We start from the raw sequence: 16049 nt of genomic DNA, 5'->3' as shown, positions 1-16049 counted from the left end.
TAGTTCAGTATGAAGGGGGCCAGGATCTAGTTTAGTATGAAGGGGCCATGATCTAGTTCTGTATGGAGGGGACCAGGATCTAGTTCAGTATGGAGGGGGCCATGATCTAGTTAAGTATAAAGGGGGCCAGGATCTAGTTCAGTATAAAGGGGACCAAGATCTAGTTCAGTATGAAGGGGGCCATGATCTAGTTCAGTATGGAGGGGACCAGGATCTAGTTCAGTATAAAGGGGGCCAGGATCTAGTTCAGTATAAAGGGGACCAAGATCTAGTTCAGTATGAAGGGGGCCAGGATCTAGTTCAGTATAAAGGGGACCAAGATCTAGTTCAGTATGAAGGGGGCCAGGAACTAGTTCAGTATGAAGGGGGCCAAGATCTAGTTCAGTATGAGGGGGGCCAAGATCTAGTTCAGTATGAAGGGGGCCAGGATCTAGTTTAGTATGAAGGGGCCATGATCTAGTTCTGTATGGAGGGGGCCAGGATCTAGTTCAGTATGAAGGGGCCAGGATCTAGTTCCGTATGAAGGGGGGAGGCCAGGATCTAGTTCAGTATGAAGGGGGCCAGGATCTAGTTCAGTATGAAGGGGGCCAGGATCTAGTTCAGTATGAAGGGGGCCAGGATCTAGTTCAGTATGAAGGGGGCCAGGATCTAGTTCAGTATGAAGGGGCCAGGATCTAGTTCAGTATGAATGGGGCCAGGATCTAGTTCAGTATGAAGGAGGCCAGGATCTAGCTCAGTATGAAGGAGGCCAGGATCTAGCTCAGTATGAAGGAGGCCAGGATCTAGTTCAGTATGAAGGGGGCCAGGATCTAGTTCAGTATGAAGGGGGCCAGGATCTAGTTCAGTATGAAGGAGGCCAAGATCTAGTTCAGTATGAAGTGGGCCAGGATCTAGTTCAGTATGAAGTGGGCCAGGATCTAGTTCAGTATGAAGGGGGCCAGGATCTAACTCAGTATGAATGGGGCCAGGATCTAGTTCAGTATGAAGGGGGCCAGGATCTAGTTCAGTATGAAGGGGGCCAGGATCTAGTTCAGTATGAAGGGGGCCAGGATCTAGTTCAGTATGAAGGGGGCCAGGATCTAGTTCAGTATGAAGGGGCCAGGATCTAGTTCAGTATGGAGGGGGCCAGGATCTAGTTCAGTATGGAGGGGGCCAGGATCTAGTTCAGTATGAAGGGGGCCAGGATCTAGTTCAGTATGAAGGGGGCCAGGATCTAGTTCAGTATAAAGGGGGCCAGGATCTAGTTAAGTATAAAGGGGGCCAGGATCTAGTTCAGTATGAAGGGGCCAGGATCTAGTTCAGTATGGAGGGGACCAGGATCTAGTTCAGTATGAAGGGGGCCAGGATCCAGTTCAGTATGAAGGAGGCCAGAATCTAGTTGCATATGAAGGGGGCCAGGATTTGGTTCAGCATGAAGGGAACCAGGATCCAGTTCAGTATGAATGGGGCCAGGAACTAGTTCAGTATGAAGTGGTCCAGGAACTAGTTCAGTATAAAGGGGGCCAGGATCTAGTTCAGTATGAAGGGGCCAGGATCTAGTTCCGTATGAAGGGGGCCAGGATCTAGTTCAGTATGAAGGGGGCCAGGATCTAGTTCAGTATGAAGGGGGCCAGGATCTAGTTCAGTATGAATGGGGCCAGGATCTAGTTCAGTATGAATGGGGCCAGGATCTAGTTCAGTATGAAGGAGGCCAGGATCTAGCTCAGTATGAAGGGGGCCAGGATCTAACTCAGTATGAAGGAGGCCAGTATCTAGTTCAGTATGAAGGGGGCCAGGATCTAGTTCAGTATGAAGGAGGCCAAGATCTAGTTCAGTATGAAGGGGGCCAGGATCTAGTTCAGTATGAAGGAGGCCAAGATCTAGTTCAGTATGAAGGGGGCCAGGATCTAGTTCAGTATGAAGGAGGCCAGGATCTAGTTCAGTATGAAGGAGGCCAGGATCTAGTTCAGTATGAAGGAGGCCAGGATCTAGTTCAGTATGAAGGAGGCCAGGATCTAACTCAGTCGGTAGAACACTTGCCTGATGTGTTTTTGGTCATAAGATGGAACACCCTTGGTGGACACATTTTCTAGTTTCGATGTTCCTGTCACAACCAGTGCCCCATGACTGGTATATCAAAGACTGTGGTATGTGTTGTCCTGTATGTAGGAAAGTGCACATAAATAATCCCTTGCTGATAATGGAAAAATGCTGTGGGTTTCCTCTGAGAATATATGTCAATAGCCTATAATTATTAAATCAATGTGCTCTAGTGATGTCATTTAAAAACAAAACGAACCAACTTAAGATTGACACAGACACAATGCAGCACATACAAGTAGTTTTGTTTACTATTTGGTATGTATTTTGTCCTTGTTCTACTTTATTAACCTAATAAAATTCACTACCTGCTGATATTTAAATTAAAACATTAATGTTTAATATAAAAAAAATTAAAACAAAAGAAATGTCTGCTTCATGTGTCACGGTACTCCTTTGTAGCTGGCAGTATATACATAGATATGAAAACTAATTTTGTAGGTATCTGAAGGGGCCTAAGCTAAAAAAAAAGAGAAAGAAATGTTTTATTTAACGACGCACTCAACACATTTTATTTATGGAATATATGGTGTCAGACATATGGTTAAGGACCACACAGATTTTGAGAGGAAACCCGCTGTCGCCACTTCATGGGGCCAAACTCAAAATGCAAGTTGTTAACCTATGTTGATATTTAGTTTGTTATTTAATCATATAAATTTACATATAGTGTGTGTAACAAAAATGCATTTCATAAACTCTTTTATGTTGGTAATATATTTATCATTTAAACACATATATAATAAATGTTAGTCAATTAAATCTGGTGTATAACATAGAACTGCCCCCATTTTAACTTTATTACAATGATTTATGTGTCAATGTAGTACAATTCAATGGTAAATCATTGAAACATTTTAGATGCAGAGTAAATACAACCATGAACATTAACTCTTTCTTTTATTGTTATTATTTTTAAATTGCAACACTGCAGTACATCCATTTCAAAATATTTTACCTATTGTCTTATTACCACCTATTCTTCTGCAAACGACCATTTACAAATCTCATTAGGCTCATTAGCATAAAAAAAAAACACTTACAAAAAAGCCCATTACACTGCATGTAAAAAATGATAGATGTTTTTAACTGCTAATCTCCTTGAACTGGTTTTTGGAAATTAATTTCTGCCTCAATCCATAGCAGTCACCTTACAAGATCAAGTCAAATGCTTTCAACTTGAGACATGGCCAGAAATACACTGTGTGTTATTAACATTGGTAACTAATACTTTCCTGTGAGATCCTATGTAAAAGAGACAGGCATTTAGCCACAGCATCGGTTACATTAAGAATTTTGCAGGTAGCAAGCCACACCAAAAAAGGATAAACACAGCTTTGTTTGACCTCTTGGAGAAAACGTTTGTTTTATTTAACCCCACTAGAGAACACTGTTTTATTAATCATCAGCTACTGGATATCAACCATTTTGAATAAATTGTGACATGTAATCTTCAGAAAAAAAACCTGCTATCTTTTTCCAATAATGAGGGATCTTTTAGATACACTTTCTCAGACAGGACAACACATACCACAGCCTTTAATACACCAACTGTTGTGTATTGTGGATCATTGGTTGCAGTAAATCTAAGTGTCACTCTTTCAATGGGAAACGATACTGAATGAATGAATATATAACCAACTACTATGCAATATATATTAAAGGAACTGTATCAAAGCTGCATAATGGAAAGTTATTTCCTTTGAAATGCCAAAAATAAAATCTTGTACAAATTCATTAAAAATCATTTGAGGATGAAGAACAGGCTACCGTTTTGATAAATATGAGACATAATTTTTCTGTTTACCTTTTGTTTTTATCTAGAAATATTAAGGAAGTCAATATTCATCATTTTGTTATCCAAAAATCACTAGGAAGCCACTGTTTACAATTTTGATATTTTAAAGTTCATCATGGAAATATTAGGTGTGGGATAGATTACTTTATATCTGTTTATCACAAATAAATATAAGAACAACAAAATATGACACTTGCAACTATGATATAGGACCTTTAATATATACTCTTCAAAAGAAGAAACGCAAAACCACATTGTCGTAACATTTGGAGAATTGATTTAATTATTGAATGGTGAGTCCGATAATTACCAAATGTTGCAGGATTGTTCACAATTCACTCTAGTCCATTGTGAGTAAGTGATAGGACACACCATCAAGGTCAAGGTCATCTGGAGTCAATACCGGGTGTGGCCTCCGCGTGTGTTGACAACTGCCTGGCACCGCCTGCCCATTGAAGCAACCAGAGTACGGATGACGTCCCGGGGGATGGTGGCCCACTCGGCCTGCAAGGCTGCTGCCAGCTCGGGCAGGGTCTGGGGCTGTGGTTGTCGCTGTTGGAGGCGTTGGTCCAACTCGTCCCATAGATGCTCAATTGGGTTCAAATCCGGTGATATCGATGGCCAAGGAAGGACATTAATGTTGTTGTTCTGTAGGAAAGCCGTTGTGAGACGTGCTGTGTGAGGCCTGGCGTTGTCATGTTGGAACACTGCGTTGGCGTTGGCCATAACTGGAACGATGTGTGGCCGGAGGATCTGGTCAATGTAGCCCTGTGCATTCAGGTTGCCCTGCACGTGGACCAGGTCAGTTCTGCCAGTGTGTGAGATGGCTGCCCACACCATGACACTACCCCCGCCGAATCTGTCCACTTCCTGCACGCAGTTTGCCGCATAACGTTCACCACGACGCCTATACACGTGACATCTTCCATCATGACGTCGGAGCAGAAATCGGGACTCGTCACTGAACCACACCTGTCTCCATCGCAGTTGAGGCCATTGTCGATGAATCTGGCACCACTGCAGTCGGAGTCGACGGTGTTGTGGTGTTAAGATGACACCTCGAACTGGACGTCTGGCACGAATTCCTACCTCACGTAGGCGGTTCCGTACAGTCTGGTCGGATATCCTGCGCAAACCTGGTATTGCTGCGGCTGTGGAGGTGGCAGTAGTCAATCGTTCCCGAAGGTGGCGTACCCGGATGTAGCGGTCCTGCCCGGGGGTAGTGACCCGTGGTCGACCGGATCTAGGGAGGTCACGTGTTGATCCATGTTGCTGGTAACGGTCCCACAGTCTGGAGATGGTGCTTGGGGACACATGGAATGCCCTGGCAACGGCCGTTCTGGATTCGCCTGCGTCTAGTCGGCCGATGGCATTGTTTCTCTGCGGTTCACTGAGACGTGGCATGTCCTGGATTGTCAACTGTCGGCCAGATACAGAGGCCAGGCAAGCGAACACCCTGCACTTTTATACTGTCGGTGTTCATGTTGCACGTGCAGACAACGCACGTGCAGTGGTGACATGGTTTGCACGTGGCTGCGTTTTTGCGAATATTCACATTTTGGAACTTTATTGTACAGTAGCTGCGTTTTATCGAATGTAACCGTGGGAATGTGTTTGGGACATGCAATGACCTTATATTCACAAAGCATGAACCGGTAGGAAACATAAAATCGGAGTTATAACCCATTTGTACCCTTTTGCGTTTCTTTTTTTGAAGAGTATAAATCAAGTCACCAAATTTTTTTAGTCCAGTTAGTACTGTAGAATCAGTGGATGACATCTAAACCATTCTGCCTGTTAAACGTAAGCCATTTATAGCTTTAATGTGATGCTTCTGGTATCAATTTCACAGGAAATAGGCAAATATGAAATAAACATCCATTTCAATTAAATTGAGGATGCTAATTTGACACTCACCTTAAGTTTCCTACGAGCATTGAATTTCTTGAGGCAGTCCACTGTTTCTTGCCTATGCACCACAGATGCGACACGTTCTCGTTGCTGAATTGGCAAAACAAAGGTCATAATTAGTTTACATAAAAAACAAACTAATGTAAAAACAGGAATCTTTGATGACTAATGTGCAAAATACATTAGTGGATAAAAATATGTATGGCACACTCATTTATAAAAGACACATATCTGTATAATAACTACCATTTTTAACAACAAATATGCAATGGATATTTTATTTGTTAAGTAAGCATACTTCACTTTATTTAATTTTTTTCACTAAATATATCTTTGTGTGGGAGAATGCTAAAGCCAATTGAAAACTTTCTTGTCATTATTAACTGAAATAGTTGAAGCTATGACCTATATACTATGTCACCAAATGAAATATACTTCTTTTTTTTGTAGCAAAAAACTTAATGGCCTGTAAGCAATTGTTTTCTTGTCTGATATATGTAAAAAAAAAAAAATTAAACAAAATCTGTTAAGGTCTTTTTGTCAATATGACAGATAAATCAGTCAATAGATATCTTTTTTATGATGACTAATATGAAGTTTCATGATTAACATTAGATTACAATATGACCAAGATAATTCGTCAATAGTACTTGAAGATTAACATTAGTTAAATATATGACCTAGATAATTCGTCAATAGTACTTGAAGATTAACATTAGATAAATATATGACCAAGATAATTAGTCAATAGTACTTCAAGATTAACATTAGATAAATATATGACTAAGCTGACCTAGTGAATAGTACTTCATAGTTAACATTATGATCAAGATAACTTAGTGAATATATATATACTACTCAAAAGAATTTAAGGGTCAGACGATATTTTCGACATTATTTTCTGAATGTCAATTATATTAGCTAGACCATAATGTCACGCATGGTATTGTTCCATTTTGACGAAAGTGGGTTTAAGCAACCCATAAATGAATTAAAATCCACTGTCATTGACACTGTCGACTAGTTCTAATGGTGAAAACATGCTTACATTTGCACGTAAATTAGGGCGAAAGCGAAAGGTCTACTAAGTGCCCATAACTTGCTTTTTCACAAAGCGCTTCATTTGCACGCTTTGTACGTGTATTCCATGTTCCCAATGCTGAATTTCCGTATAATTGGAGCTTGCGTTCGTGTACACTCCAAATTTGATAATGGTACGACTTCAACTGACTATCAAAGATTGAGGAAGGGCTATTGCTTGGCTTCAGGATGGCAATACGCAAAGAAATGTTGCTCTGAGACTTGGTGTCAGTCAGAGTGTCGTTGGCCGACTGTGGCAACGGTACCAAGCAATGAATTCTGTACGAAATCATCCACGTTCGGGAAGACCCCGAAGCACTACAAATAGAGAGGACCGCTACATCACCAATATGGCTCTACGTCAACGCACAACCACTGCACGCCGATTACGTGACAATCTGCGGACTGCGACTGGAACTCGAGTGTCTGATCAAACCATACGCAATCGTCTGAGAGCCAATAATCTACGCTGCCGTCGCCAGGCTGTTCGACCACCACTCCTACCACATAACAGAATGGCCAGACGTCACTGGTGCACGCTTCATCTGCGGTGGCAACGTGTTCAGTGGGGTCGAGTGGTGTTCACTGACGAGTCCAGGTTTAGTCTCCAGTTCAACGACAGTCGGGTTCGTGTCTACAGACGTCCTGGGGAGCGCTTCGCTGACGTTAACGTTAGACAACGTCACCGGTTCGCTGGTGGCAGCGTCATGGTGTGGGGCGGCATCTCTATCCACCACAGGACCCCCCTCTATGTGGTGGATGGCAATCTGAATGGAATCCGCTATCTGAATGAGATTATCCGGCCGTTGGTTCTCCCAGGCCTTCAGCAGATTGGCGGCGGGGCAGTTCTGCAGGATGACAATGCCAGACCCCACCGCGCCAGGGTGGTAACGGACTTTCTCAGACAACAAGATATCGCCAGGATGGATTGGCCAGCATATTCGCCTGACTTGGCCCCAATAGAGAACGCCTGGGACGAATTAGGCAGGAGAGTTCGGGATAACCATGCCCCTCCGGCCAACCTTCATGATCTGGGTCAACTTCTTATGGCAAGTGGCAGGCCATTCCCCAAGAGTTCTTCAGACGTCTGATCAACAGCATGAGGCAACGATGTGTCGAGTGTATTCGCGCCAGGGGTGGATTCACACCCTATTAAATGAATGTTCTAATGTGTAAAATCCATGTTTGACAACCTTCAACTTTGACAGCATGTCATGTGACTTTCTTGTATACAGTGACGTTTATTTGTGGGTTTTTTGTAAATATGGAACAATAAATAAAAAATTTGGTGTAGTTTACATCATCAATCTAATACACTCTGAAACTTATTTGGTTATAAATTTTTGACCCTTAAATTCTTTTGAGTAGTATATTTTAAGATGACCAGTACTTTGTGAATAATTTAAGGTTGCCGTAATGCTACTTACACATATCCATGGGTGTTTGAGTGCCTCGGAGGCTGTGATTCTCTTGGCTGGGTTAACAGTAAGCATACTGTTAATGAGGTTCTTAGCTTCAGGTGTCACCGTGTCCCATTCTGGAGATGGATACTGCAATTTAAGTGTGTAATTCCAATAAAGAAAAGGAATGTTAAACACCATCTCAGCACATTATTTTAATCAGCAGCTGTTAGGTGTGAAAATGTGGTGATTGTGACACATGGACATCAGAAAAAAAACCCAACACTGACACTTCATAGATTACTTAAAGACTAATACAAAGTTTGTATTATTTTTCATCTATAAAAGAACACAACAAAAACCAACAAATAAAAAAACAAAAACAAAAAATCCCCAACATACATACATACATACATTACACAGAGATCAGTCTTTTCTCTTTAACAATGAAATGAAATGAATATTTGAGGAGTTTAGGCACAAAACGTGATATATCCATTTTTCATTTTCAGTAAAAATTATTTTTTGTTAAAAAAAACCCTGGGATTTACCCAATACAATTTCATAAGGATCAATCATGTTTTGCAGCAAATCAGCAGGCCTATGATTAGCCCTTACTTACTGACAATAATGGCTTTAACTAAAAACTAGAAAGAAAATGGTTTATATCGCGTTTTGAGCCTGAACTCTTCATTTGTTTAATGACAACTCAGAACATTTTAAACTATGGCTGTTTGGTGTGTAACCTATAGTAATTTCGACATTTGGTCAAGGAAAGAGGAAACCCATTCCCACTACATAGGCTACTCCTACTTATAAAAGCAGCAAGGCATCTTTTATGCAGGGTAGGACATATGACTGCCTTTGATGCCCAGTCACCAGGGCACTAGCTGGGTTGAGTAAAAAACTTGAGTCCCTCAAGGAGGTTTGTACTACACCACTAGAGCACATTGATTAATTAATCATCGGCTACTGGATGTCAAACATTTGGTAATTCTGACACATAGTCATCAGAAGAAACCCACTACATTTTTCCTAATGCAGCAAGGGATCTTTTATATGCACTTTTCCACAGACAGGAAAGCACATACCAAGGCCTTTGACCAGTTGCGGTGCACTGGATGGAACGAGAAAACCCCTAATCAGTTGAATGGGTCCACTGCGGTAGTTCGATCCTGCGACGCAAGCACCTCAAGCGAGCACTCAACTGACTGAGCTAAAACCCACCCACACCTCAAGGTAGTGCTCTATCATTAATCTACATCCCATCATTTCTAAAATGAAAAAAAAAGAAAGAAAGAAATGTTTTATTTAACGACGCACTACATGGGCTACTCTTTCCGATTAGCAGCAAGGGATCTTTTATTTGAGCTTCCCACAGGCAGGATAGCACAAACCATGGCCTTTGTTGAACCAGTTATTGATCACTGGTCGGTGCAAGTGGTTTACACCTACCAATTGAGCCTTGCGGAGCACTCAGGGTTTGGAGTCGGTATCTGGATTAAAATTCCCATGCCTCGATTGGGATCCGAAACCAGTACCTACCAGCCTGTAGACCGATAGCCTAACCACGACGCCACCGAGGCCTGTCTTTTTAAAATGAAGTATAAGGCTATGTGGTAGAAGTTGACAGCGTTTAAGCACATGTAGGCAGATGAGTTGACAATACAAATCTGTGAACAATACCTGGTATACTTTAAGAAGAATTTCATTTTATAAATGAATCAGTTTGTATTTTGGATGTTTTGTACATCAAGACACATATTTGACAAGAAACGAAGTACAATTTTACTCACGTCGTATGCACCAGCTTTTATCTGGGCATATAATCTGTGCTGATCTTCGTCCCAGAAAGGGGGATAACCCACAAGTAAGATATATAATATCACACCTGAAAAATGAGAGAAAATTTCAAAACAGAAATGTATAACAAATATTTTTTTTTAAATAACAAAACTTAGATGCAAAATATCTACATGTATTACCCCAGCGGTCACTCATAACAGGGAAAATAAAAATCATAATTTCTCAGAAATTATCATGCATTGGTCTAACGAACAATACTATTGGACAATTTGACGCTTACAAACCAATGACTTTGTCGGTACTAAATATGACGTCATCACGATTTGACAAACACACAAAATGACGTCATGTAGTTTAAAGAGTTTGCCTTTACGGGTCTCTGTTTTTGGTTTCAAATTAATAACAAAATATCATTTTAATGCAATTCATTATAAATTTGGAAGCAGAATAAAGAGAACTTGTGTTTTTAAAAACTATCTATGAACGTGATTAAATTACAATGTTATAGTAATTCTCAGAACAGTGCGTAAAGTGGTTTACATCGTTCCTATACAGGTTGGCCTTTGTGCATGTGCGTCGAAATTAAAGGCTTTTAGAGAAAAATAGCTGAGGTAATAAATAGAATAACGAACTCGGTACTAGTTGTTATCAAATTTATGTCCCTCATGAAATAATTTTCATTTGTCACTCGCTAAAGCTCGTGACAACTGAAAATTATTTCACTCGGGACATAAATTTGATAATAACTGGTAACTCGTTTATTATCCTCTATGTATTTGCTTAATTATTATGTGAAGTCACAATTTTATTTAGTTTTAATAAAGACTTGCTGTAATATTTTATATGGTTTAACACACTCATCACAATATATAAAAGTTGCAATTTTGTTCTCTCTATTTAAACATGATTCACAACAAGAAGTTGAACACATGACATATTACATGCACATCTCAGTCTGAACAGAAAATTTGTTCCAATGCTGTGTTAATTCATGAAAATTAATAAAATTATTTAAAATGATGACAGACACCCTTTTACCAAAACTTTATATAATTTACAGATTTGTCATACAAGGATTCTTTAAAGGGACATTCCTGAGTTTGCTGCAATTTTTAAGATGTTATCGACTAACAGAGACTTTTTAACGATTGTAATTACATATCAAATATATTTTCTGCATAAAATATTAGTGGCTGTATATTAAACGTGTTTGTGATCGTTCTAATATTTGTACTAGGTTAAATTTGATCTTATTTCGTAAAATATTGTTTTTTCGTACGTACAAAATTATTTGAAGACAAACTCCAATTTGGGCTTCTTACAAATATTAAGATGACCAGAAACACATTGTATATACAGATACTGATATTCTAAACAAGAAAATATATTTAATATGTAAGTTTAATCGTAGAAATATTTTATTAATCGGAAACATCTTACAATGCAGCAAACTCAGGAATGTCCCTTTAATTGTATAGCTCAGTCTGAACAGTACATTTGGCACTGAACTAAAAACATGTTAATTCAGTGAAATAAATAATCTGAGTTTGGCAACTGACAACCTGTTACCAAGACAACTCATCCTATACTCACCACATGCCCATATATCTACTGGTTTTCCATACGGGTCTTTTCTTAACACCTCTGGTGATAAGTAACCGGGTGTCCCTGCAAAACCTGCAACACAAGAAAGAAACTAAACAACAGTACTCAAATGAAGGGTTCGAAACTAATGACGGCACCGACGGCGATTGCTGTCATTGAGATATAATTTGACATAGGTAGACAGCATCACCAACAATCTCCTCAACAATGGCAAAATGTATAAACCTGGTATACACTGTCTGCCAATATTTAATATTTTCACATATGAAATATGTCTACAAACAGCAAAATAACGTTTCAGTCATGTTTATTTGCTGCAAAAGTAACTTTTTTAAAAACTGCCTTAAGCAGGCTCAAAACTGCCGTCGGTGGGCCGTTTCAACCACTGCAATTCTTTTTTTAAATTGCCATGGGAGACAAATTGTTAAGTTCAAGCCCTGTAAATTTATTATTCACCTGTTAAAAAAAAAAAAAAAGAAGATTTTTCAAATGATTTTCAGTGATATAAGGGCTGACTAAATTTGTTACAAGATCAGTCAACCTATCCTATTGTGACCAGCGACTGTGCATTTATGTTACTCTGCCATTTACTGTTTCCATTTTCTAGTCTATGATAAACAAATGCCATAATTGTAGGTTGATAATAAGTAAAATGTTAACTTTTCAGTCTAATATCTATTTTATGAAGTATTATATATTTTAACGTAATCTTTTATTACAATAATTTCATGGAATTATAAACCCAAGTTTCATTGATCTAAGACTTATAGCTATAACTGATGCTGCCTTTGAAAATGTATTAACTTCATCTTGTCCTTTTTATCTGATTCAGGCATCTACATAAAATTTTCCACCTAGGAGACAGATGGCACTTACTTGTATGTTTTACATAGATAATATGAAATGTGTTAGGTGCCAAATGAAAAAAAATGGTTGCATATACAACCAAACTGGTTCGCAATGTAGAGGGCTGATCTGATTACTTATCAGTAAATATACTCCTATATAAATTATTAAACTTCAAATTCTATTTGACTATTTTATGTTTAAAAGACAGCTATTCATTCCAAAGAAAAACACCTAACTAAAATCAACCAAACTGTTTTCAATCATCAATAACTCTTACCTGGTCACCATGGTGTCAATAGTGATAGAACAAAATGTATCACAATAACAAGGAAAATATCCAAATAATGGAACCAACTCTTATCTAAACTAATCTCCTTAGTAACAACAGTAGAACACAACATACTACACTATGCCTGCTAGTCAACTTGGCAATAAATCAAAACAATACCATGGTAGTAAATGTAAATCAAGGGATGCAACTCTTACCAAACCATGCTTGCTGGTCTCCTTGCACCTCGATGGCAAGACCAAAATCAGCTAATTTCACAGCAGCACCCTTTGCTTTACTGGCAAGCAATAAGTTTTCCGGCTGCAGAAGAAAGAAACAAGACAAATCTCAAATTACAATAACAACAACACTGTATTAGGTCTGTTAAAAATATACTTTTCTGTCAAACGAAACATCGAAGTAAAAGCAGCATTAAAAACATAGTCAAATCTAGTTATACGGTCTATCCATAGGTCCCTTAAAATAAAGCCTACCCATAAGGGTTTTCCAAAGCCTAACCTGCCACGAAAGGTTACCCAAAGGTCCTACAAGGTCAAACTTTTCAATAAGAGCAACCTAAATGTATAATGGTCATATAAACAAGGGATACCCAAACATATCACTCAGACCTCTCTATTAGGGACACCCAAAGATTTTACAGCCAGACCTGTCAATTATACAAGACACCCAAAGATCCCAAGGTCTTTATAAACAGATTAAAATTTAAATATGAATAACATATCTGAAGTGCTATTTATAGACATGGTTCATTATGCAAGGTGTCCTTTGTTGCAGATTCAAGTGTTCTTAAACAATACCAAGTCAACAAAATAACTGATTAAAATGTCATACTGACATAAGGACTGGCTTTTTCCCAAGCACTTCTTATCAATAACTAAACAAAATGAAATGTCTGTTACATGATCATAAATCAAGTGCTGGATACAGTAAAACAAATCCATTGAGATCAGTTGGTGCAACTGGTTAGATCTTTATTTTGGTTAATGAGTAAGTGCCAGTTATTTCTATTACACAAGTGAAAAAAAAATGACAACTTCAAATTACTTTTTAATTAAAAAGAAAATAACAATTTTTGATAAAATTGCACATGTATTGCCAATCTTTGCAGAAAAGCACAAGATTTGTGTTTTGGTTTTTTAAACTGTACTGACAATAATACAACCTTCACCTGTCTTGAAATATTGCTTTTTAAACTCATCAGACTTGTGGCTGAGTGAAAAAATAAAATAAACAAAACAATAAAATGTGAAAAGTGATGGATTTTTGCCAACATATAAATAAAAATATCATGGTATTAAATATTTTGATATCTTAATTGTTGTTTTTTAAAATACATATAGAACACCATTTAAAAGAAATATACTTAAAATACTTCAGACTAGATTATTAGTCGGTTACTTGGACCACTACACACCCCAAAGGAACTTGTTAATTTTGTTCAGTTTTAAATAAATTTAATGGGTGGGAGGGGAAGATCATTTAACTTTACTTACCAAGTATCCAAGATCAGAAAGAACAAGATTTGTTAGTTTGGATTTTTCTCTGTTCAGATTCAAAAAGGTTCTTTTACAATCTAATTCACACACAAATTAAGAGTTCTATCTCAGTACATCTAGCACATATTGTAATTTGTTTCAGCTTAATAAAAATACTTTTCAAATGAACTACTACCATTAAGAGAGCTTATTTTTATTGTCAACCATCCCCCATGCCCGCTAAATTATTTTTTTATTAATAAACCTGAAAAATGTTAAGTAACACTCAGCAAGTCACTTTTGACTACTACAAGGCCACTAGGATCCTTATAAAATAATAATTATCTACTTTTGTTAAAGTCAAAACGTTAGTTATGTGATTTACGTATCTGAAAGCAATATCTATATATGATAATGATTATGAAAAAATAATAACTGTGTTGTATTAGTTACAATGATTCACATCCAGAGTCCATTAATGTTTTGTTGTTGTTGAATTCGTACAATCCTGTGCAGAGCACCCCACCACAAAGATGACTAAAACGTGGGTACAATCCAGATCCGGAAACTGAATATTCATACTAATACTTAATTATTATTTAACTGCTACTTTTTTTTATTATAGGTTTTTAATTCTTGAGTTCATAGTTTATGAAATCCATTAGCCCTCAATTCTGTTAAGTAGATGTTTGGTCTGGGCTAGTGAGGCCATTCCTCCGAATCTCTTGGAGGACCAGCTGATTTTCTAAAATATTTATTACAAATTGTGGGATTTTGGGTAAATTCAGACTAACAAGATCCTGCTGTGAAAGCAGATTTTGTCTAATATGCAGCAACACATTAGATTACAATGACACTGTAGCTCAGTGGACAGAAAGTAGCATGGGAGTCTGAGATTAAAAAGACTAACATTTACTAAACAATTAATTACATTTCAAAACTTTAGTCGTCAGATATGAATTATAAATTTGTATTTCCCCCCCTATTTATTAGCAAATAATCACCACTTGTTATAAATACATGTATTGTTATGAAGAAACATAATAGATGAACTAAATTGTATTGCTATATTATCTGGTCATATTTTTAAAGACAAGATTCACCATTTCTATGCGAGTCATCATTAACATTAAATGATTTCATGACAATGCCTTTTTGCAAGTCAATTAACAGCTATTTGGTGCCTAACATGTGGTTATTATGACAACTGGTCAAGATAAAGGTAACTCATTACTGCCACGCAGGCTACTCCTTCCAAAAAGTAGCAAGCGATCATTTATATGCATTTTGCTATAGACAGGGCAGTACATACCAGATGCAGGGCAATGGTCAGGATGGGAAAGAACATATCATAGGCTTTGATGTAACAATTGTGGTGCACTGGTTGTGATGGGAAACAATCAAGTTACTGGAAATGAAAGTATAAGTACAAGCTTGAGTTCAATGCCCTTTACCTGTTCACATAGAACCAGTTTTCTATTTTCGTTAACAATGACCTTAACCTTTGAACACGTGGCCCGAAAAAGCAATTATCTTTACATGAGGGTGCCATTGTTAAAATTTTAATCTAGACTTTAAGTGCTGGGAAATCAAACATAGCGGATGTACACAAGCATGACAATATCCACCCTTCTGCATTCACAAGAATGAGGATAAAAGACTGTTAACCGTTATTTGTACAATAGCACTGTACGAATACGACTGTAAGACAGGTGTCTATGTCAATACTAATAGCGACGACCGTGTCTCAGTCCCAT

The 16049-nt window shown here is 38.1% G+C and overlaps 2 protein-coding genes across 11 annotated transcripts in view; both read right to left on the bottom strand.

Moving 5' to 3' along the window:
• Positions 1 to 16049, bottom strand: part of LOC121379308 (solute carrier family 43 member 3-like) — a 340851-nt gene that overhangs the window by 85375 nt on the left and 239427 nt on the right. The window lies entirely within an intron of this gene.
• LOC121379310 (calcium/calmodulin-dependent protein kinase type II subunit delta-like) overlaps positions 1 to 16049 on the bottom strand; it is a 218992-nt gene that overhangs the window by 71465 nt on the left and 131478 nt on the right. For all 8 annotated transcript variants that reach the window (XM_041507866.1, XM_041507869.1, XM_041507872.1 and 5 more), the window contains 5 exons: positions 13015 to 13117; positions 11668 to 11751; positions 10065 to 10159; positions 8296 to 8418; positions 5795 to 5878 (listed from right to left, as the gene is read on the bottom strand). In XM_041507866.1, the coding sequence (XP_041363800.1) occupies positions 5795 to 5878; positions 8296 to 8418; positions 10065 to 10159; positions 11668 to 11751; positions 13015 to 13117 (489 nt within the window). The remainder of the gene's footprint in view (positions 1 to 5794; positions 5879 to 8295; positions 8419 to 10064; positions 10160 to 11667; positions 11752 to 13014; positions 13118 to 16049) is intronic.

The sequence above is a fragment of the Gigantopelta aegis genome, chromosome 8, assembly GCF_016097555.1.
Source record: "Gigantopelta aegis isolate Gae_Host chromosome 8, Gae_host_genome, whole genome shotgun sequence".
In the NCBI taxonomy this organism is placed as follows: Eukaryota; Metazoa; Mollusca; class Gastropoda; order Neomphalida; family Peltospiridae; genus Gigantopelta; species Gigantopelta aegis.
This window is presented reverse-complemented; position numbering and strand designations above follow the sequence as displayed.